Source organism: Charadrius vociferus, unplaced genomic scaffold (genome assembly GCF_000708025.1).
Source record: "Charadrius vociferus isolate BGI_N301 unplaced genomic scaffold, ASM70802v2 scaffold198, whole genome shotgun sequence".
NCBI classification, from domain to species: Eukaryota; Metazoa; Chordata; class Aves; order Charadriiformes; family Charadriidae; genus Charadrius; species Charadrius vociferus.
In genome coordinates, this window is record NW_009649951.1 from 2,907,412 (window position 1) to 2,930,807 (window position 23,396).

Sequence of the window (23,396 nt, forward strand, 5' to 3'; positions counted from 1 at the left end):
AAGGGAAGGGAAGGGAAGGGAAGGGAAGGGAAGGGAAGGGAAGGGGAGTAGCATGTAAATTAATGACATGAAGCTAACAACTGCAAGTCAGTAACAGATTAAAGGCATTCAGCTCCTTAGTGGGACTGATGAAAACCAGGCAAACTGGATAAACACTCTCTCAAGCCTTTAGTTAGTGGACCTGTGGCAGACATCTTGTATCTCTGTGGCTCATGGCTCTCAGCACATAGTCTAAATTAAATCTGGGAAGAAGCTGGATTGGAAGGTGAAGTCCTGTTTTCAGAGCTAAACATTTTGCAGAAAACTGGCCATTGGTCATTCTGTGAGGACTGCAAAAGGATAGACCTGGTGACAGCTTAGGAAAGTGCTAAATCCGTCAGAGAGTATGTATTACCCACCTACCAACCAACCAACCACTTTTGTCAGACTTACAGTTCACAGAGCTTAGCGAATGCTAGTTAATTGGCCTTCACATTCCTTTCTTTCCCCACCCCCACATTCAGCTGGTGAGTCTGGTTGCCTCCATTTTGCTGATAAGGAAATGTGAGGCAATCAAGAAGGCTTATTGGCTCTTGCCAAACACCAAGCAGGCTGTTTCCAGTCCAGCTAACCTGTTAGAAAAGGTCTCATTTGGAAGCAAATATCCATTCCCATTGAGCTAAACAGGACTGTACATGCGCTTAAAGCTCAGCATATACCCACATGTTTTGAGGCATCGCAGCCCAATGCTCAGCACCATGCAGCATTTAACAAGCCGAGTTGTCTTTTGGTCTTCTTTTGTAGAACGAATTAATATGAATCATATTCCAACACATTGACTTAGATATGCTTGTCACATGGCCTTTTTGTCCTTGCAAGCACAGTGCCATGCACAAAAATATCCTATTTTGAGACAACTCTTCATCTGTTGTTTTCTTTATTGATAAGAAGTGCAGTATGTAGAAAATGACTAGCACCGTAAGAGCTCAGGCTGAACCAAAAGCATTTACCCCAGAAGATTCTTGCTCACATTGTGCCAGCTGCTACAGTTGTCCCTTAGAAGAAACCCAAAATTTCTTAACAAAACAAAGTATTCTGCCCTGCAAATGGGACTTCAAAACACACCCCACCCCCCATCACATCTTCTTCTTGTCAGTATGGAGTGCAAAGACAATCACAAGAAGTCAAAGGTGAATCCTCTAGTGATAAATGCTTATGGCCCAGTTCTAGATTACCAGGCAAAGGTCGATGGGGAGACACATTTGGCCAATGTCCTCACCATTTCAAAGCATGAGAAAGTTCTTACTCAAACACAGCAATTAATGAGGTGTGTGCCTCTGCTTTCAAAACCAAAAGGGGGACTGACCTGTGCTAGGACACTAAGTTAGAGTTTGGCAAGACCTTTCACTTCAACTTCATCATCTCTCAGGCATATCCAAGTGTGAGCAACGTCCACTTGAAGAGGTTTTTGCTGACTCTTAAGCGACGAACTTAGTGAGACAGTAGGACTCTGGACATGAAACTAATGATGACATTTCTGAGGAAAGGGGTACAAGCCAGGGGGAAAAAAAAATATTACACTTCCACCCCAATACTTTTATGTATTCAAATTCTGGCAAATATGCAAATCTTTAAACTTTGTATGCAGCTCTCAAACTACAAGAGGCCTTGTGCAAGCTTTGCAGGTGAACATCCTTCCACGACTATACGCCTTTCCATAGAAAGGTTTATTGTTTGAATCACTAAAAAATGAAGAAGTGAAAGACAAAGAGACAGAAAGGTCAGTGACTGATAAATCTTTAATATAAAAATTGTACAAGAATTTTGATACAAATTACAAGAGGTATTTGGACAAAGTATGAGTAAAACTCCATTTATATCCCCAAAACCTTATGCATTTTATGCAAAAGACATACTGTAGGACAGTTACAGTACAGAAAATACAAGAAAAGAAATGTCAAATTAAAAACAGGACTTTTAATTCCCTCAGACTACTAATGGAAAAAACTTGTTTAGAGTACATACAGTATTTATGAAGCTACCAATGTCACGATTATTAGATCAACATGATGCAGTTTTTCATATCCCCTTGTACAGCTATATTCCATAGTGCATGCTTTGGTTCTGCAGGCAGGACAGCAGAGCGTTCACGTTTTGCTCACACTGAGAACAAACATTGAGAATAAAAAGCCTCATCTATTCCGAACGGAGAAGGACCTTTGTAAAAAACGTCCCATCAGGCCACGACTCCATGCTTTCCCATGCCCGGGAGGGGCATCCCAGGAACACGTCTTGACAAAGTCCACTGGAACAAGCCCAGCTTTGTGAGCCAGCCTCGAGCTGGCCCTTCTCCGCGCAGCGGCCCCCCCACTGCAGCCAGCGCGTCGCTGAGCAGCACGGGGGATGGTGGTGTTTGCAGCCGGGTCGTGAGAGCCCTCCCATGCCCACTGAGAAAGGGGTTTCCAGGCTTCTTGCCTCTGTGACTGAACCGAACCCGCTGCCAGGCCCCTCTACAGACACCCAAACGCATGAAGGTTCAAATCCAGTTTATCTCAGCTTACATCTCCCCAGTCAGGTTCCCATCTTTCCAGTTCAGGAGAACTGAAGCACAGCAGATGGCTACATAGGAAATTGCCGTGTCGCTTGGCTCGTGTGACCTTCTCAGTCAAAGCTGTTAAAACAACAACTGTGCCAGTGAGCAAGAGCCTTCAGTAAAACAAAGAAACTCCAAACCCCTTTGGCCACAGGTGTAAGCCCCCTACAATGAGACATCCGTAGGGTACAAACAGTTTGCAGTGACCTGCTTGCGGTAAGTAAAAGTGTGTGGAGCTTCAGCCAGGGTAAATTTGGAATATGTTCAGGGTTCAGATCAGCTTATTTGCACACCTGTCGCACATACATTACACTGGAACACAGAGCACTTTTTATATAGACTGGAGGAGAGGCAGGAGGCATGAACTGAGAACACAAATGCTGTCCATTAGGAAAGAGCCACGTCATGGGAAAGGAGCCCCATATGACATAGGAACCAAAGTTTGCACAAGAAAAAGCAGCATGCTGAATTTCATATTTATAAATAGCTAAATGAGACACACACACACAACAGTGGCCATTTTATTCATCTTGTCACTTTACAAACGGTGACCATTTTCACAGATGGAATGCATAAAACTTTCCAAAATGGACAACATCAGGAGGATGTGTTACTTTTCTGAGAGAATTTTAATGTGAGACTTTCTTGGAATGAGAGGAAAAGGAGTGGGGACAGGTGAAGGAAATGGGAAAATTAAGACCAACGACTGAAGATTGTACAAGGGTTTGTTAAAAAAAAAAAATAATCCAGATGTAAAAGTGTGGTTGAAAAATAATGAAGAAATCAGCCTTAGTTTGTACATCGTAAGTGACCCTATTTATTCCGTAGGTCATTGGGTAGACTAAGGAGAACATCCCTAGAATCACAATTTGTGTGGCTACCATACCATTTCATAGCAGGGATGGGGTGGTGGGGATGGTGGGGGCTGCATTCTGCCCCATCAACGCAGAATTTCGGGGGTGGGGGGGAGGGCGGGGACACGGACTGGGCGTCAAAGTCTTGAGCTGGACACGGTGATTGCGCAACGCCCCCCCACTCAGGCACAGAGACGCGCGTGCATGAGTGCCACTGGTCCCCCAGAGCCGCTGTTCACAGCTGCTTGCATTTCATAACAGAAGTGGACAGGTTGTGATTAACTATTGATGAGTTTGCCATCCTAACTGTGCATTATCCTCTGATCATTCTCAACCTTTTGTTTGACAACGGATGCCTTATAAAATCTTTATGCATCACTTAGCTAGTCTCGCTCTCTCTTTCTTCTTTAGAAATATAATTGCCCTGGATGCTTTTCTCCATTTTCCTAAAATATTTTCTCCAAAGGTTTGAAGGGAGCAGAGTACCAAATCTGTAGAACATCTGAATAAACCTTTCTACACATTAGACATTTGCTCACTCATGCTTCTCGTGCTCTTAAGCACGTAAGAGGAAATATATATATATATTGATAAGTGTGATGAAAATGATATAATTTTGCCCATTTGTAACCTTCATTTTAAGGCTCTTTGTTCTAACACTGTGTCTGTTTCTCCCTCTCTGTCTGTCTGTCTGTCTCACACACACACACACACTCTCTCTCTCTCTTTCTCACACACACACACACACACACAAAGGACCCAAATGGTTTCTTTGATCAGAAAGTCCTCGGTTTCCACAAACAGCCTCAGAAACGGTACAGAAAAGAAAGGCTGTTAGGCTTGCCCAAGCTCATCATTGCAGGTCAGCTAATCGGGCTGCTCCCACCTCCGTCAGTGCCATGTGCACATGGAGTTGACAGAGGAGCAGAATCTCAGCTCAGCCTTTATGCTTCTGACACAAACGGGTCTCAGGAAATTGTCTGCTGGTTTCACCCTTATAGCTTCTGATGCACTTGGAAAGAAAAGGAGGGAAAAGATCAGTGAACTTTGACTGGTAAAAGGCCTCAGCATATTTATAGTGGGTACCATCACATCTGTTGCAGGTAAACATCAAATGGAGACAGCATTAGCATCCGGAAACAGCAAAGAGGAGCTGCAGCCCACTAACGCCATGAATCAATCCAAGGATATGAAAACCAATGAAACCCAAAATGGTTGTGTTTAGGTCTCCCAGTCTTGGGCTTCACCTGAAACCTGTCTTTTGTCTTTTTCGGTGCTGTACTGGCCGCCAGCACCATTCAGCCCACAGTGCCCAGCACTCTGAGGCACACGCAGGACCTGGCGTTGTGATCTCAGCACGGGAATGCTGCTGACCCTGCAAGGAAAGCATGCTTCAGCTGCTCCTCTGTCTACTTGAATTTTCAACCGCTATTCAGCAGTCAGTCAGCATACAATAAAAAGGAAGGGGAGTGGCTGAAGCCAGGTATGTTGGCCTTCGTGCGCTTAGCATTTCTTAAAATAATGCAAGTGCTCCCAAGCTACTTCGCTGTCAAACTCTCTTTACTGACGGCCTTATCTGAGAAGCACTTCTGGAGCCTGTACATTTGGCAGTGTTCTTGTAAATGAAGGGATAAATCAGAAAAAATTCCTCCTCCTATGAGGGGAGCAGATTGTGTCTCAGATATGTTTCCCTAACACTATACAGAGGTTCACACTGACCTCAGCAGGAGATGTTCCTATAATGGCAGAAAGGATATCTGGAATTGGCATTCACCGTAGGAACCTGAAAGGATGGCATTGCTCTGAAATTTGCCAACGGATGGGCTAAACTAGAAAAAGAAAAGACCGCATATCCTGTTTGCCACCGGACCTATGCAGCAAATTCACACGACTATTTCTAGCCGGCACAGTATGGCTTATGCCAATACAAAGCAATTAGTTGCTACATAAGCAGACAAAAGTGCCGTCACAGACAGTATTTCTCAGCTGACCTTTTGTTAAGAAGCCATCTTGTTACTGTCTGCCTGATAGCTCGATAGAGCAGCCAGTGGCAGCCTTGGGCTTCCCAAAGACAAATCGAAGCGCTCCAGATGGGACTTCCCTTCACTCACTGCAGATGTGTGTGTGCATGCGTGTGTGTGTGTCAAGGAACGGGGAAGGAAAGCCTGGTTCTTATACTCAATTTCCCCTTCACAGGGGATAAACAGGCAATTACGCATCCTTTTATATTTGATGGCCAAGTGCTGAACTTGAAAGCACACTATTAGTTTGTGTCCCTTCAGGGCCAGTGCAATAAGTAGCCAGGAGAGCTGGGGCTAAGGAAGAGAGGGTGTTGTCTGCTGTTAGTGTGACAGTCTTGTCAGCAGCATTCACATTACTGGAAGGTAATAAAGTGACAAGTAAGTTATTAGAAAGATATGAGGTGAAATTGAACTGAAGCTTCTTTCTGCTCAGCTCAGTTTTTTTTCCTGCTTTGTAATGGGCCACTATTTGTTACAAACCAAGCCTTGTCTTGAGATCTTATATAAAAAAAGAAATATTTATTCTTTGCAGGAAAGGTCACATGAATTTACAACATCACACTTTAAAGAAGAGGAATGGGAAAATAGTTTTATGACAACTACAGCTGCTATTTAAAAAAAAATACAGTGTCATCATAATGAACAATAATACTGGCAAAAGTCAGAGGACTTGTCAAAAACATGTCCATTTTTTTAACCCTTTGGTGGTCCAGAACTGTTTTCCTTTCAGTGCCAGTGCCAAACATAAGAGCAACAGTATCGGGATATACATGATCAACATCTTGATCAAAAAATCAAAGCTGTCATTCAACATCACGACTTGACCAGAGAAAACAAGCCACATAAGACGGGTTAACTACAGACTCAAGATAATATTACTTATGTAAAAAAGTTGCTGCTTCACTCTGTTACAGGCCATTTTAAAGGCAGTGATAATGCTGCTTGGCAAGAAGAGACAGAAACCATGGGACTGTAACAGACATGTACTTGGGCAAACATGTGGGTGAAAGGTTCAGTCCATCATATGATGTTGCTCTGTTCATAAAGTAAAAATGGGTATGGAAAAGAGTTCCTTTTATGTCCCTACAGGAGGGGGAAAAAAGCCCAACTCATCATGTGGCGACAGCAGGATATGCTGATGCTTATCTAGCAAAGTAGCACTACAGTCACTGTTTTGTTGAGTTACTATAGCAGCAAAGTAGTGACATAAGGAAAAAGAAAAAACCTAAGAAGGAACTGACATATACCAGCTGCCATCATGTGTCTGCCACTCACCTTTTCCCCACAGAGAACTCCTGCTGCCTCCTTGCCCTTCGTACAGACACCTTTGCTTCTCTTTTGAAATAAAAAAGTGTAATTTCGTTAACCCAAAGAGAAAAAAGTGGCAAAAACATTCTGGGGACAGAAGGAGAAGTAATAGTTCCGGTCACATAACCAGCACAAAAAATTTAGAGGAGCATGCGTGTGCTCCTGGACCAAACACTTTCCCTTCCTTATTCCCTCCCCTGCCACCAATGATGCTGTGAAAATATCCTGCAGAATTTGAGTACAAACACATTTCTGAAAAGATGTCCTGTTTTCTGATGGTAGCTGAGATACCTAATGACGCTGTAAAAATGGGTCCAAACCATGCACTTTGATTTTAAAATATCATACACCTTGAAGGAGAAATTTTTGGAACTAAATCTCTGGTCTTGTAAATGGTTCCTATCTTTGGAACAGATCAGACCTTGAATCATTATGTTTCTGAGCTTTCCAGATATCCACACAGCTCTTTGTCTTGTTGCTTAGGCATGTTCCTACCCCAAATAATTAGCTATCCTAGACCCTTAACTGTGTTAATTGAGAAGACTAAAACTCAGGGAAAACTCAAGTGGATCCCTGCAGCCCTACTTCCCATTAGCTGTACTGGACTGGATCAACAGAGGTTCTGACCTCCCCTGGCAGCTACTTTACTGTTGGGAACCTGACTCTACTCTTTTTCCTAAAACGTTCCTTTTTGGGGGATGGAATGGGAAACACATAGGTGATGGAAAACTTATAAAATTCTGGAACAGGCAGAGAAAGTACACTTTCATTTCCACAATGGAAGGGAGGAAGGGAGGGAGGAAAGGAAGGAAAGGAAGTAAAGGAGAAAAGGAAAGGAAAGGAAGGAAGGGAGGAAGGGAGGAAGGGAGGAAGGGAGGAAGGAAGGAAGGGAGGAAGGGAGAAGGGAAGGAGAGAAAAGGGAAGGAAGGAAGAAAGGAAGGGAGGAAGGGAGGGAGGAAGGGAGGGAGGAAGGAAATACACAAGTTTACTCATGGCAAATATGGTACACGGTTTCTGCTGTATAAATTATCTACAGATCCCTAGGAAACATACAGATTTTATGAGCTCACTCATGAAAAGCCTTTGAAAGCAGTGTGTATATACTAATAGGTGTTTTAATCTATACCTTCCATGTTTTGTCAAACTGAGTTGTGACTTAGTGACAGAGTGCTTATACTTTGTGTGCACGACTACCGTGTCACCATGGAGCCAGCTGCAGTTTAAGAGGCAAAGTTAAAATCACAGCCATAACAAAATGTTCCTGGTTGAGATACAGCTCAGAAAAATTGACTAATATTGTAAGGTGTGCAAAAGTATTTATGACTTAAATTAGCTCTTTACTAACAACAGCTAATTAGTCCTCACAGGAGCACCCTTATGGGGAAAATCATATTAGTGTTAGCCATATTTTAACAGAACTGAAACACAAAGGGGTAAGTGTTGTGATCTGTCCAAGACTAAACAATGAGAAGGGGCCACCAGTGGTATTAAAAGTCAGTTCCTGGTTCCCATTCTTGTGCTTTGACTCTGCTGTTTTCCTTCCAAATTTTTTCATACAGGTTTTCAAAAGATAACTAGTGATTAACCAGTATCACATGCTTTCCTGACCCCCCACCTCCAAAACAAAGAAAAATGCTTAACAACCTTCAGACAAGTAGTTCTGTTTCTAAAGGAGGTTCAGTATGAAAAGTTATTACCTAAAAGTAGACAAAACCGTTTTGATATTTACAGAAAAATGCAACTACCTTGAGCAAAACAGTGAAACAACACAGAAAAAGTGACCACATTAACTCCAAGAACCAGACAAGAAGGAACAAACTCCATGTAAAATGAAGAGGGTCCTCCTCATAGTTGGTCTAATTCTTGCAAAAAGATTTAGACTGACAGGTTTGGAAACGGAAGGAATAGCCACAGGTTTATGATGGCATAAGCAACTGCACAACACTTATCATCACACCATTACAGCCATGCCCTGTGCTGGACACATGAGATGTTCAGTCGTTACACTTATTGCAGTCTGGGTTGCTGCTGAGATCACCCAGAAATGCTACTTTCTGTCAGTAAAACCAAACTTCTACCACACAGCCTTTTTAAGGATTTTTCAGATAACTTCAGATGATACAAATTCCACCATGGGAACAATTCTGATAAATACAGATTGTCATACAGATGCATGGTAAGTAGCAAGGAGGGAAATGCCATTCAGTTCAGTGTAAGTGTATGTGCCCTTCTAATACAAAAACTGTTCTGACATTAGTATCACTAGCACTGAAGAAACAACTTGATTCACCTAGAAATTACAGTGAGTAATATTCTGTCTACAAGATGGAGATGATATCTCTTACACGGCTTAAGCAGAATCTGAATGAAGTTTAGGATGCCATAAAAGTAGGACTGCAGAGCTTCTAACAGTTTTTGGAGGTTTATCCCTGCTTCTTTACTTTTCAGAATGTCCTATTTCATTTTGTGTAATAAATGTTTGGGGTTTTTTTCTACTGATGATGTTTAAGTTTTCAAACAAGTTTACCAAAACCATTTGACCTCTAAAAGAAACATAACAAAATGAGAATGCAGAACAGTGATTCATTCAGTTAGGAATTATTTATATAGCTTAAATGTGTTTTTCATTAAAAATGATATTTATTTATACCATACATACTACAAAACAGTGGGGTTTTCTTACTGTAGATATCATTCAATTTTTGTTGTTGTTTTTTTTTCTTTTGTTTTGGGGTGGTTTTTTTTTTACTTTCCATCTTGCTTGTTCCTAATGGTTGGGAGGAGGGACAGGAGTGCAGTACAGATAACACTACAAGGGTCCATGTGTTTTAGAAGAATGCACCTTTACTGTTCTAATTTCCCTCCCTGACAAACACACTGAGCTTGCACAACATAAAACAAAGCGAAGCAGATCTCTCCACTCAATTTAACAAGGCAAAGTAGTTGAGACTTTGAGGAAAAATAAAAAAGATGAAAGAAAGCCAGTGAAACTGCTTAGCTTTTTGCTATAGTTTCTCTTTGTTAAACCAGAAGGTAAATTTTCCTTACAGTTTCTGTGGGATCCACAAATGTTTTCAGGCCTTCAGCAGTGTACAGAATAAAAAAAAAAAAAAAAAAGATCAGAGGCTTGTAACCCATAGGAACATAGTGAGAATTCATTTAGAAAGATTTTTCTTTTATTTTCTACAACTGGAAATACTGATTTATTAGCTATTGATTCCTACTTTTGGAAACAAGAATACTGAAATGCATAAAGAGTACTAAAAAAGAGGAAATCCATATTAAGACTTTCCTCTAGAAAACGTAACAGGAGTTAAGTACTCAAGTGGACATAAAGGTAAGAATAATCAAAATGCACAGCAAATCAAAACAACGACAAGCTGAAACAATGGAGCATTTCTGACTCTTCGCTAAGAAGAATAATGTTCTGGGTCAGTAAATACAGAAAAGGAACACATTCTCACTGAAGGAATATTTTATTGTACGCTGAAATATCCCTTGGGGTTTCATTTGTTTGTTTGTTTGTTTGTTTGTTTTTGCTTTTGTTATTGTTATCATTTTTGTAAAGAAAAGAGCCTACAACACACCCCCTAATGGTTTTGGCTGTAGACTGAACTTAAGTAAATACCATCACTCAGTCCGTACGTTGTGGTAAATCAGACTGCCAGTGTGGTTTACCAGCTCAAGCAACATGTGTAAACACCGGAAACAAAAAAGATTCATAGGACAGCCTCTCTTTCTCTCTGCCTTTCTCAACTGCTTGCTTCTTCTCCCTCTCCCGTTCATGCTCACTCTTCTGCTCAGTATCTTTCTTGGACTTTCATTATTTTCTGACAAACCATGTGGGTGAAACACAAAACATTAACACAACCAGAGATCTTTTTTTTTTTTTTTCTGGCATCTAATTTTATCCAAAGGGAGAGTTACCCAATAAAAAGTCCAGCATATGTTTTCAGAGCTACTAAGTGCTTCTGCCATTAATTTCTTTTGATTGCTTCTATAAAACATGCCTTAATCATACTACAGCACTTTCCATTGCAAAAAAGACAACTTTACAGAACAACATAGTTAACATTATTTCCCTGTTCCTTTTTTTTTTTTAAACACCACAAAAAATCCAGGCCATAGTAAGAAGCACACAAAATTATATTCATCTTTGTTCTGTGACAAGTAGTATCAGCATTTATATCCCCAAATATTATGCATGTTTGACAAAAAAAAAGTTTCCACTGATTCACATGACACAATTCTGTTTTGTTTTCTTTTATGTAATGTAGTATATAAGGAATAAGGATGCACTATTGTTTCTAGTAATAATTGGCACTTAAAAAAAGCACCAAGAATTCTGTATTTCACTTTACCCCTTTTCCCTCCCCAGTATTTTTTTCTGTAGTCCAAAAACTAAAACTGTGGCTATGGTGAATAACTACAATTTCTTTTTTTCAAAATGTGTGCAAAGTTGGCACTTTTGTATTAACACTAAACACTAATACTCTTTGTTTGGCATTCATGCCCTCATACTGACCAGACCACTTTTATCTAAGTGTATTTTTTAAAGACACTTACTGAAAATATGGCAATAGTTTAAGAAAAAAAAAAGCATGGATATTATTACACATCCCCTTGTAGTGTACGAAAAAGTGCATGACTGGATTTATGTAATAGTACAAGACAAAAAAACTGTATCAGATCAGGTACTGTAAAGCATGCCAGCACCTCTGTATTACTTATATCTAGCAGGTAGTTAAAACAAGACTGTGGTTCTTTTAAAAATGTGCATTAAAGCTAACATAAATGAGTAGAACTAGCCAGCAAACTATTTTTCCTGCTTATCTAACAGCTGAATGTAACTGTAAAAATTAAGCAAAAAAATAAGAGTTAAACCACCATCAATACAATTGTTTTACATCATAGGCCTGTCAAGGCTCAATATATATATACAAGTGTAACAGCCATGCTTAGTAGAACGTTATCCCCAATGCTTAGAAGACACAAAGACAACTAAGTAGATTTTTTTTCTCTCTTTTTGTTTGTTTGCAATTTTTTTTGTTGTTTTTTGTTCTTTTTTATCAGGCAAAAGTCATGGGTAGAACAAATTGTCTCTTTGGAGATGACCAAGAACATTCTAACAGAACTAGGGACAACTGCAAGTTTTCTGTGGGTTTGGTTTTTGTTTTTGTTTGCTTTTTTAATGAAGGGTCTCTCCCTCCAAATTAAACATCCCACCTTTTTGTTTCTTTCCCAAAAAAAAAGGAAAAAAAAAACAAAACCAACAACCAACAAAGGGGAAAAAGCACCTGGTGTTTCTTTCTTTTGTTAAAAAAGAAAAGAAAAAAGATTATATATATATGTATATTTATATATATATATATATATATATATAAAGGGAGACTGTATATGGCAGTTCAGATGTGTTGGGCCCTCTCTGAGAGCTGGCATTATGCTGTGTCCATCCTTGAACTAATCTACTGAAGTGAAGGGAATGTTTTTATGCAGATTGGGGTTCTGACTGTGCCGGTTTCGGCTACGGACAGAGGAGAACATCATGTTGCACCCAGGGACTTTGCATTTGTGCATCTCTCGCAAGTGCACTGTTTTATAGTGCACTCTGAGGGTTCCCTTGTTGCTGTACATTTTGTGGCAAATGTTACACATTATCCCACCGTTGCTCACCGAAACACTGTTGAACATGAGGGATCCTGGGACATCGGTGCCCATACCTACAGCTAAGGCAGGGGCATCTGCTTTGTGGGCAGATTCCCCGCTGTCACTTGCCCCATCGACGTCATCCAGGAGAATGCCCTCATCGCTTCCTGCATCAGATTCTCTTGAGGAATGGATACTGCTGCTGGACTGGATGCTGGAGGTGGTGCTCAGGTCCAGGACCATATAGTCTTCCGACATCCCCCTGCCGTACCCATTCATATGGGAATCCTCAGTACCAGCAGGTGAGGAGGTATCTTCCCTTATGTCGAGCCCCATCTGATGCTGAGCGCCATATATCTTCACCAAAAATTCATCGCGGAGGTCCTTACTAAGAGAAGGCTGTGAGGTGTCCAGGCCCATGTCATCCAGTTCTTTGGTCAACAGTTTACGGTGCAGGTTTATATTAGCACTGTGTCTGGGAAAGGAAGAGGGAAGGGAGAAAAGGAAAAATGCACAGTATTTTTGATTAAACTTACAGTCATCAAGCACCAAACACAAATTTGATTTATCGATAATTTATCATAAAAATATCCCCTATCCATGTTTCTTGGAAAATTCAGTCTTGCTATAAGTGAACAAACTGCAACATCAACACAAAACAAAACAAGCAAATTATCCTCCCCCTCCCTGTATTGTGTTTCCTTTCAGCTACTGCTCCTCAACATTAGTCCCCAGCAGCAGCTACAGCCTTTTTATTTGATATTTACAAAATAATAAATTGCACTAACAGAAAATGCAAAATGCTCTTCTTGGTTCCTGAATCCCTGCTGGACTTCCTAAAAGCCTTGCTTCGAGAGAAAATATTATTAATATATGGAATATCTATGTGTGTTTGTATCTATGTATATTTCTAGATCCATATCCTTATATATTTATACATACATACATATAAATATATAATATATATATGTACTCACATAACTGTGTAAGTGAAATATAGGAAGAGAAAAAAATAAAGGTAACTGAATGATACATAGTCAGAGGTCCTGATTCTGATAATTTAATTCTGGTAAAAAGAGATTCAAAATTGGGCCAAACCAAGATGGAGAAGACTTGAAGGGTTTAGGAGAACAAGTCTCTGAAATCTACATGTAAGTTTCTGAAAATCTTAGCCAAAGTCACTGGTTCGATCCTTCTGGGAGGGCATTACCACTCCTCCCTGTATTCTTCCCAGTACTGTGTCTGATGCAGTGCTGACTGACCCAAGCAGTGTAATTTCCAGTAAAAAAAAACATACTAATGGCAGTGAGAATTTTGCCCCAAATCAGTCAAAACACTTAAGCATGGGCTTTGGTTTAGGTACGTGCTGAAGTCACTGTGGGTGCTTAAGAGACACTGGAAAAACTGTCACTGACGTCAGTGGTTTTTGGATCAGATCCCAAGAGCCACAAGTTAACATATTCTGAAGTGTTTTACAGGATCTGGGCCTTTGTTCTCAAGACGTAAAGCTCTACATTTGCAAACAATGTAAGCCTTTGGGTTAGTAACTGTGTAAAATGGCTTATTATTTTAAATACTGCATTCTGCTCTCCACTTTTGACATTGGCTTTATTCATCCATTGCAGTAGAACCTCACTGATTTGCAGTAGTGTCAGGAAACCCTCTTTGAAAAACTGCATTTTCTGAATTAACAATGCAACCAACAAACATGACAGACATCAAAGACCTCTGACCACAGAACATGCTCATTTGTTGAAGTGCTTAATAATAAGAAATCAGTATAAAGTTTTCAGTATTAGAAAACTTTAGGATTCAGTATTCAGAATGTGCACCATTGCTGAGGAAACAACAAATATTTATTCCGTTTCTTTGGAGGGTGACTGGATTTTCAAGCCAGTAAACAAAGAATTAGCGAAGTTCTACTGCGTAACATTCTTTGCAAGCTAAGGACCCAAACCCGCAATTTACAACATGCAGACTCACCAGTCTGTCTGCCCATTATAAATTGCAGATCAGAGCCCAAATGTAGGAGGGAAAAGAAAGAAGGCGGGGGGGTAGGGGGGGAGAGAGAGAGAGAGAGAAAGAGAGAGTTTTAACAAAGAATACTCTAATTTGCAAAAAAGCACTAGGTATAACATTGGCATGGGAAGACATTAAGAATGATCAAGTATTTTACAGACATTCAGGTCCTACAGTAACAAAAAAGGGAGAACAGGAACAATAGCTATTAGCAATATTTCCTTATTGGAAGCTTTTGTTTTAAGAAACCCTTTGAAACATACCTCTCAACCAGCTGAAGTCCCAAATATGGTACAGCAATACAATGCAGATAAACAAGGAAAACGCAAATATAGGAAGATTAAATTGATGTGGAGTTAATTTCTGTAATTTTCTCTCACTTTCTTTGCAATCCAGCTATCTGTTGCACAGAACTTAGGGGAATCAACAAAGAAAACAGCAATAGAAACGATCTGTCCCGCTCACCTGCAAATGCAGGCAACTGTTCTCTGACACAAAACTGGTCCTGAACTGCATTTTAATTGAATTATGTCTGCTCGGGATGCAATTATTGTAGTAAGGTGGAGTCTAGAACGGAAAATTTCTCTCCTAATGAGTGACAGTTGAGAGGTATGGGCAAGGGTCAAAAAAAGTGGAGAGTATTCCTTGTTTTTCTCCCACATGGGAAATACTCCTTTCACACAAGCAAGTATAGCACCATTGCTTTTTTGAGGCGCAGAAGTGTAATTATGCATATCCCCACACTGCACTTAGGAAGGCTGAGCTTACCTTGTGATAAGATCAGCTTTCTAATCTTTTGCTAAATTAAGATCACAAAAGAGAGAGAGAGAGAGAAGAGAGGAGAAAAGAGAAAGAAAGGGGGGGGGGGAGGAGAGAGAGAGAGAACAAATTCACATTCCAATCCAGACATATCTGGTTTAAAAAAAAAAATTAAAAAAAAAGAAAGAAATTAATATCTGAAACCAATAAAATAGACTTTAAAAAAAAGTCTTGACTCTGAAACTGGTTTTTGTCAGCTGTAATCTCACTTACGCTGTTGTTCTGATGGCTACTGACTCAACCACACAATATGAAAAACATAAAGCAAATTAATCAAAGCATATTCACAGCATCCCCATTATCATCCACAAATGAGTTCTGAACAGATGCATGCAGTGTGCACATACATGAATGATAAACAGTAGTCCTGACAGTCCCTTGCCTTCCTGGTGTCAGATGGCACACAACTCCACGCAAAGTTGCTAAGCGCAGCACGGGAAGCGCTTACTGTGAAGACCTGTCCACTCTGGCCACTGTTACTTCATGACCATAAAAGCACATTTGTGCTTATCATCATAATGCTAACTACAAACTACTCATAAAGTGCTCGTGTGTTTACTTCTTATGATTTCTCCCCCTCTCTCCCCTCCTCATTCCCCCAGTACGGGAATTTGCTGCAGTGTGGAAACCAGTCAGGATAACTGTAACTGCTGTTTCCACGCATTTGCGCTTAATATTTCCTTGGTTTGCTGCTGAGAAAAACAGCAGCCAGGCATGCAGTGAAAATAACTTCAGCATTCACTGAACGAAGAGATAAGAATAAATTACCACGTTAAAGAGGGGCCACTGAGCCCCAGATGGACAGAGGCCATTCTGAGAAAGACCAGTGTAAGGATGCAAACCCTGCTGATGCTCTGATAAGAAGAGATGCCTCCCTTATTCAATTCTCACTTACAGCAGTGGCAATCAGTAATCTAGTTAAAGTATGTACCAGCCCATAATATCTGTCAGGCAAACGATGTGCAGAAATGTGCGGACAAGTTCTGGCACTCTGCTCAGTAGTGTCCCTTTTCCGCTGTCAGCAGTACTGTTGGATTCTCCTAATATAATTACATTGACTTTTATTCAATTAAGTGCCATTCCTAGCCTTAAAAAAAAGCTACTTTATCAATTGATTCAGGTGTAATGCAATAATAAAGATGAACTCATGGCAGTGCATTAGCTCTGCTGTTCATAACTTCTGAACATAGGTTCATTCATAGCAGTCGATTTCCATTATGCAACCACAGTTCAAAAGAATTGATTCTTTTACATTCATTTCTTAATCTATTTCACTTGTGTTTAATACTCTCTCTAAACATCATATGCAAAAACATTCTGTTAGGTATGAGAGGAACGAATTGTGAGAAAAAGTTCATTTATTTGGACAATGAAGTTTTGAAATCTTGTGACAAAAACCAGTCACAGAGGCTAAAATCTTGTCAGAATTAAGAATACCATGTGCTGAAGCTACTAGCAACACACATTTCCAGTAGCTGAATGGTCTTTGGTATAGGAGGGAAGGAAAAGTATCTTTTCATAGACCCCACCAGCCTAGAGACCTTGGAGCCAGCCCCTTTCCCATCTGCTACACAAGTAAATGCAGCATTGCACCCTGAGGCACAGACTGAGCACCCCGCGCAAGGTGCTGCTTGAACAGTGTCCTGCATAAAGAAGGCGCTTCTCGGGGCTGACAGCAGTATCCCCAAAGTTTCTTTGGGAATAGATGACAAGGGAGTTCTGTGTAGGAGGAACATGACCGTGTCTGTAAGGACAGCTAGAAGTAATGGATCCGTAAGCAAAAAAATGGAACTAAGAAAGAAGAGTATGGATAAAGGCAGAACAGAAAGGGAAGTGGTACAGACCAGGAAGTTTAAAAAGGGAGATGTTCTGGGAAAAGGCAAGCACTGGCAGTTGCCAAGTAGAATAGGGTTGAGTTTAGGGGCAGAAATGAAGCATGATTTGCTATGAAGCTATGAAGACTATTATTTGGTGGAAAGGCAGAAGAGTACATGGCCGACAACCTCTACTCTGACTGAGTAGCTGCAAACAGCTGTCAGAGAGACATGAGAGGAACAAAGTAGCATTACAAATATTGGCCAAGCCCATATTATCTTTTGTCTTGATAACCTTAACTATTTCTTTGCTCCTGTCATCCAGTGCTGATCTACCTTGGATTTTTCTTGGAAAATGTACCCATGCAGCCATCTTAAATTACTCCAGTAGTTCCCAGACTCCCCTCTCCGTACCAAATTGAAGTATTCCATTCTAATCCAACTCCTTCTACCCTGCTTTGTCACTCCTAAATCCTAGCAAGTCCTGTGCCAGCCCTCAGCCAATGCTAGCCACGTTGCCATCCATTCATCTGCTCCTCCCCATGGCATCTGCAGCTTCTTGCTTCAACTGTTCTGCGCCCTGGTGTGATTTACCATGCTGTTACCTTGTCCTCTTCTGAACGCTGCTCCCAGGTATGCGTAAACAATGTTCCCTGAGTAAAGTGAGGCACAGCTTGGGCAGAGCGATTTATGCCAGTGCATGAACACTGCTACCAAACAGGCGTAAAATCATGAAGCAAGATAACACCAAGAACAGCCGAGCTTCAGCTTGACATGGCTCCATTATTCCTCATACCTGAGCTAGCTAATTTAAGGCCACCTCTGGTGCCCTTTGCACTGCAGTTGGTGCTGTATCTTCAGGGGAAAAAAGCTTGAAGAGCCTAAATGAATGGCAGAGGTATATGTATGTGTAGAAAACATAAAATATTTGACCTAATAAAATCCTTTGAATGACACTGAACTTCTCAGACTGCTTATTTGTACATCAACTACCCAATGAGATTTGATCCCGGCAATGGAAACGCTGTGTAAAGACAACTGGTGAATTAAGTCTTCCAGGCAGAAATATGAGGTCAAAAAAGCTTAACTAAAGGCATATCTCACTCAGCCCCAGTTACCAGATCTACCCCATCCAAGGCAACACGGAAGGGATGGTGAAGAGGGTTAGTTCTGAGAATTTAAAATACTACGTGTGCCAAAGAATGTCCAAACATCTGTTTAGCTCTGTACTACATATCATGTACGCTTAAAAATGAGGAGAGTATTTTTCTAGGATGTTTTGAGAATAACTTCTTGCGGCAAGGAGTTTTAGCAAAGTCTGGTTTATTTCAGAGGCCTAGAATGCCCGCTTTTTCCACATAATTAACATTCTTCTTTCAAGTCACTATTCATGAATTAGATAGATACACAGTGGGCAAAAGTGTGTGGAAAGTCCTCACCAGGGTGAATTCAGCCTTCTGAATTCAATCATCTTAAGAATGGATCAGTGCTACTGTAAGGATGATAATGATAATGATGATACACATGAAATCTGTGGCTGTGGGGAAGTGGCAAAGGTATCTCACCTCCCAGTTCACCACTGCCCTTTCAGACAGGAGTTTCGGTAGCAGCACAATGCACAGTGCCACAGCAACTACAGCAGCTCTCTGACTGTCAGCACGATCCCACTGGTGGTAGTATTTTCCTTCCCTTGTGAAGTTCACGGAAGTATTCTTCCATAATTAGAATTCATCATCAGTTCCACCCCACCTACTACTAGCGAGCTCCTCTAGTGAGAGATGCACTATGCATCAACAGAAGAAAGGGGATTATAAGCCTAGGAAATATGGTCAATTAAACGTACATGCCATTTACACAGCTCATAAATCCAGACCGGGTTCTCTTCAGCAGTTTCTTTCTACACTTGTCAATGAACCTGATTTCGTTAATTTACTATCCATTTGTTGGAAAAGAAAAATGTAATGGCCGCTTTATTTTAGTTTATTTTTATTTAGTCAGTCTTTTTATTTCTTTTTGAAGTGAGTGAGGAGGAATTTATCAGAGAACAGAATTTCTCCTGGCATAGAAATTGGCACAAATTATATTCGTGACTCAAGGCCAACGTTGGATGCACCCATGGCCACAGTCCTATCTGCACCAGGAAAAACCTCATCTTTGATGAGCACAGCAAAGTTAGGGAATTTGGATAATAAAGAGTACTCTGTTTATTTAAAGTCAAGTATTATACAGAACACAAAACAAACTGCATGAAAAAATGTGTTGATGTATTGTTCACAGTTTGAGATGGGGCAGGTTGTTGAAAATGAAATTTAAAGCATTATTTTCTTAATTTTTTAGCAAAACAAGCATATGATTACACTTAAATAATAAGGGAATGAGAGAAAAAGAGAGTGAAAATGATTTAGCAGCATAATTGTTAGGGCAGTCAGTTAGGCACTAAGGAACCCATTTTCCAGTCCCTAACGCAGTCAGAAAAAAAGGCCAAGCCAACCAATGTCCCAGTTAAATGTCCTAGCTATTGGCCCCTTGCTCATCCTTGGCTGACTGTAAGCAACAAAGTTCCCTGATGAAAATCTCACTCAAACATCAAAGTGCACCGTATTGTTCATTAAAATTCTGAAATGAATAATTTCAACATTTCCAGTTGTATCCTGCCACATCCTTTCTTCCTATGTTTCCAAATAAAGCAATATACCAATCCCCTATACTTCAAATATTCTGAAAATGCATTTTCTCGCAAATACATGATTTGCCAAAGTAATACCACCTAGCCCTATCATGCTAACACTGCAGAGAAATCAGACAGGAGGTCACAGCAGGTGGCCATCAGTCTTTGGGCAGCTTTGCTTTAAGATATAATAAGTGATCCCAGCATTAAGTAATACAATAAAATTATATTTGGAGACTTAATGCATTGAAAATCAACATTAAATTCTTTTCTATTAAGTTCTGTGCTTTCCAAGGAATAGTACATTTTTTTTTTTTTGGAAGAAGACAGAAGCTAATATTGGGTTATGAAACCTGAAACCACATAATCTTCAACAGTTTGAAGAAGGTTCTATTCCAAAATCAAAGGCCAGGACACATTTGTCCAGTGGTTTACACACAGATTGGCGAACCCCTTATTAAAGTTGGATACGGAAGTAACTGCTCTGGTTGCACAGGCCCCATTCAAACTATCCTCCTGCTATATTTAGTTTAAAACTGAGCTCTGTCAATCTGGTTTAAAATATCACAAACAAGGAAACTTTCATTATTCCTTCCATGAGACTTTTTCCACACCTATCTTCAGCTCAGTGTTCAGCGTACGTTTTTACCTATAATGAAATGTTAAAGCAAAGTTTTCTTTGTTTCTCTTCACCTCAAAGCCTGTCAATTAAGATTTACGGTTTTGTTTAAAAATCTCACATGATTTTAATTCCTAACACAATTTGCTAATATGGCAAAGTATCGCTGTCTTACTTCAACTTCATGTTCCTTTCCTGCTTATTTAAGCCTGAAACTCACAATATGTGAACACAAAGAAAGTAAACACAGAATCTTATGCTTTCTCAGAATCTCTACAGACTGAAAGTGCTGAGTTTCACGCAGCTAAAATCAAAGAACCAGAAAGTAAGACTCTGGCTAAATATAACAATGTACATATTTATGAGAAAAGATATGGCCTTAATTCTGATATTTCTTCAAGAAGGAAGCAGCAATCATTTCCCCCATTTACTTAAGAGAATCAACAATACAACAGTTCCTGGAATTTAATTAGTAACGTAAACCGTTAAAGAAATTATTTTCTCAGTTACTGTTCTAATTTTGCCACTCTCTCAGCATCTTTGATACAGGGTTTGGTTTGTTGTTTTTTTTTTTCAATTAAGAAGAAAAAAAAATATCCATAAATCTAAGCAAAAATAAAGGTCTGAAATCCTGTTCTGACCTAAATTATGAAATTCACATTTATCTGAACAGGGCCAAGGTTTCAGCCTGTGCGCTAGCACTTCCATGTGTCTGACCATGTTTAGTTTGCCTCTAAATGTAAGGGGAAAAGTAGGGATAAGGAGCTAGACTATAAAACAATGAGTGAAGACAAAACACTATACTACCCAATGAAACCATGCCATTTCTACATGAACAGTTTGGGTATTAACATCAGTTCTTGAGGCTTTAAATTGCATAGAATCTGAAAAATATTAACCTTTCATAGGAAGAAAATCCAAAAGGTAAAATACAGTTCAGCACCTATTAAAAAAAGTAAAAAAACAGTGCTTATTAAATGCAGGAAATAAAGGACAAGCAAGTTCTTGCAAATTAAAGATGTGGAGCCCAGTCATTTCAATCCCTTTCAATATGAAACAAATCACTCACACTGGTCACGAAGACAGCTCCCTCTACACTCAAATTATTCACTTGAAGATAAGCTCCCATCAAACTCTTTAGGGGTTTAACTAATTTACTGCACAGATACGGCACGTCTGTTGTAATAACAGGTAGGATGTATTGGGGTCGACCATTTATCAGAATTAGACTTCTTTTTTCAATTCGCAGTGAATTATGCTGCCTACACTGCTCCTCTTTCTCAGAGCTTCCCATCCCCTTATGGCCCCTAATGTGGCAGGCAAACAAAATTGACAGTCTCATCTTGTCAACAAGGGGTGATTCTCCTGAGAAGCCATTTAACTTTGCAGAGGAAGCAATGTATTAATGTGCCTGTCCCAGGAATGTTAATCATCTTCAAGCTTCCTCTAACTTTGACATGAACGAAATCACCAAATTTGTTTACTAAATGAATCGTAATATGCTAATAAGAGAGCATGACATATATGGTAAAGCCAAACAGATGGTTTGTTTACTCCACTTTGCAACTTTATAAATGTTGTAACTCTGAAGATGTTAGTGAGAATTATTGGTTTGTTGGCAGTGGCAAACATGCCTTTTGCATACTTAATCCACAGTTAGAGTCAGAAAACAATTTGTCATCACTGTGGAATGCATAAAAAATGTTAATACCAAGATGGCATTTGGGGAGGCAGGAGAGCCGACTGTGTGAGCAAATACTCATGTTAAATGTGGAACTGATATTTGATGGCAATGTTTGCTACCAAATAATTTTTAATGTAAAATCTGACAGGTTCAGGATTCTTGAAAGGCCCAATAATTCAGTACATACCTGTTGAGGTGTTTAGTGAGACGGTCCTTACGGTGCGAACAGAATTACACTTTCACAACAGCTGTGTGTGCTCAGAAGCATCGAGGTCATGTCGCACTCTTAATATATTACTATTGTTGTCCATTAAAGATCAAAAGATATTACAAACAAAAAGCACAACCACTGGCGTACTTGCCAAAGTTACTCAGAAACGATCAAAATTGTGTTGCAACACTTCAACCTCTCACTTTACTAGCTGCCTGGAAGCAAAACAGACTCATTACAAAATAGCCAGCACTCTTGTCTAATATCCGGACTGGTTGAGAAAGTTTAGAATAAAAAGATTTATCTGACGGAATATTTCCTAAGTGAACTAACCCAGTGTAGTAACGTTACATGCATGAGAAGTTCATCATATGTATGTCAAAGTCCTTCAATGGAAATTACAGGTGCTCAGCACCATTGACAATCAGTCCAACTGCCATAAGCTGTTTCTACAATCTACACATGCTCTACAGAAAAATTTATCCCTGTGCAGGCAATTCATACAAAGCCCTGTACAGTGGTCATGCATTAGGTCCTCATCTCCTGTGTGTTCAATTATTTCGCTAGTCCTTCACACAAGGTGTATTCCCCCCTAGGAAGTACTGAGGCAACATCCAGGTAGAATCTGTTGCCAAACTGCACGAATTACCATTGCTTTTCAAACCTAAATCATCTAAATACTACACGATCCTGGTTGTGTAATCAGAAGTTTTCATCCTTCACTTTATTTTACTGTTACAACAGCCATGTAAAATGTGGTAAGTTTGCAGGATTTTATGGAAACAGTCCCTTCAGTTCAGCATCCCACGCATGAATTTTACCAAGTTTCAAGTTTCAGTAAATGCATAAAAAATAAAACTCCGTCAGAACAGCTAGCTTCCCCCAATTCTGCTTTGAAACCAATTATTTTCTCCCAGATATTGATGCACAGCAGCACATTATCTCATGATTTGCTTAGGAGGTTCACAGACTCTTTACTGATTGTTTTAGAAGTTCAAACTCATAATAGACCTTCAGATCCAGGGATAGTATTGTATGATTTCAGGTTCCATAGCAAATATGTAAACCATTTCTTTTGGTCACAATGCAATGTTAGCTCTCATTCCCACTGCTTTGTTTGTCTAAAAACGCTGGTTTTATTTATATAATACCAGAGGAACT

At 39.9% G+C, this 23,396-nt stretch overlaps 1 protein-coding gene across 1 annotated transcript in view; it reads right to left on the reverse strand.

Moving 5' to 3' along the window:
- Positions 1-12,215: 12,215 nt before the first annotated feature.
- The window catches only part of BNC2 (basonuclin 2), a 234,307-nt gene continuing 223,126 nt past the window's right edge, over positions 12,216-23,396 (reverse strand). Inside the window, exon 6 of the mRNA XM_009891513.1 lies at positions 12,216-12,876. Within this exon, the coding sequence (XP_009889815.1) occupies positions 12,216-12,876 (661 nt within the window). The remainder of the gene's footprint in view (positions 12,877-23,396) is intronic.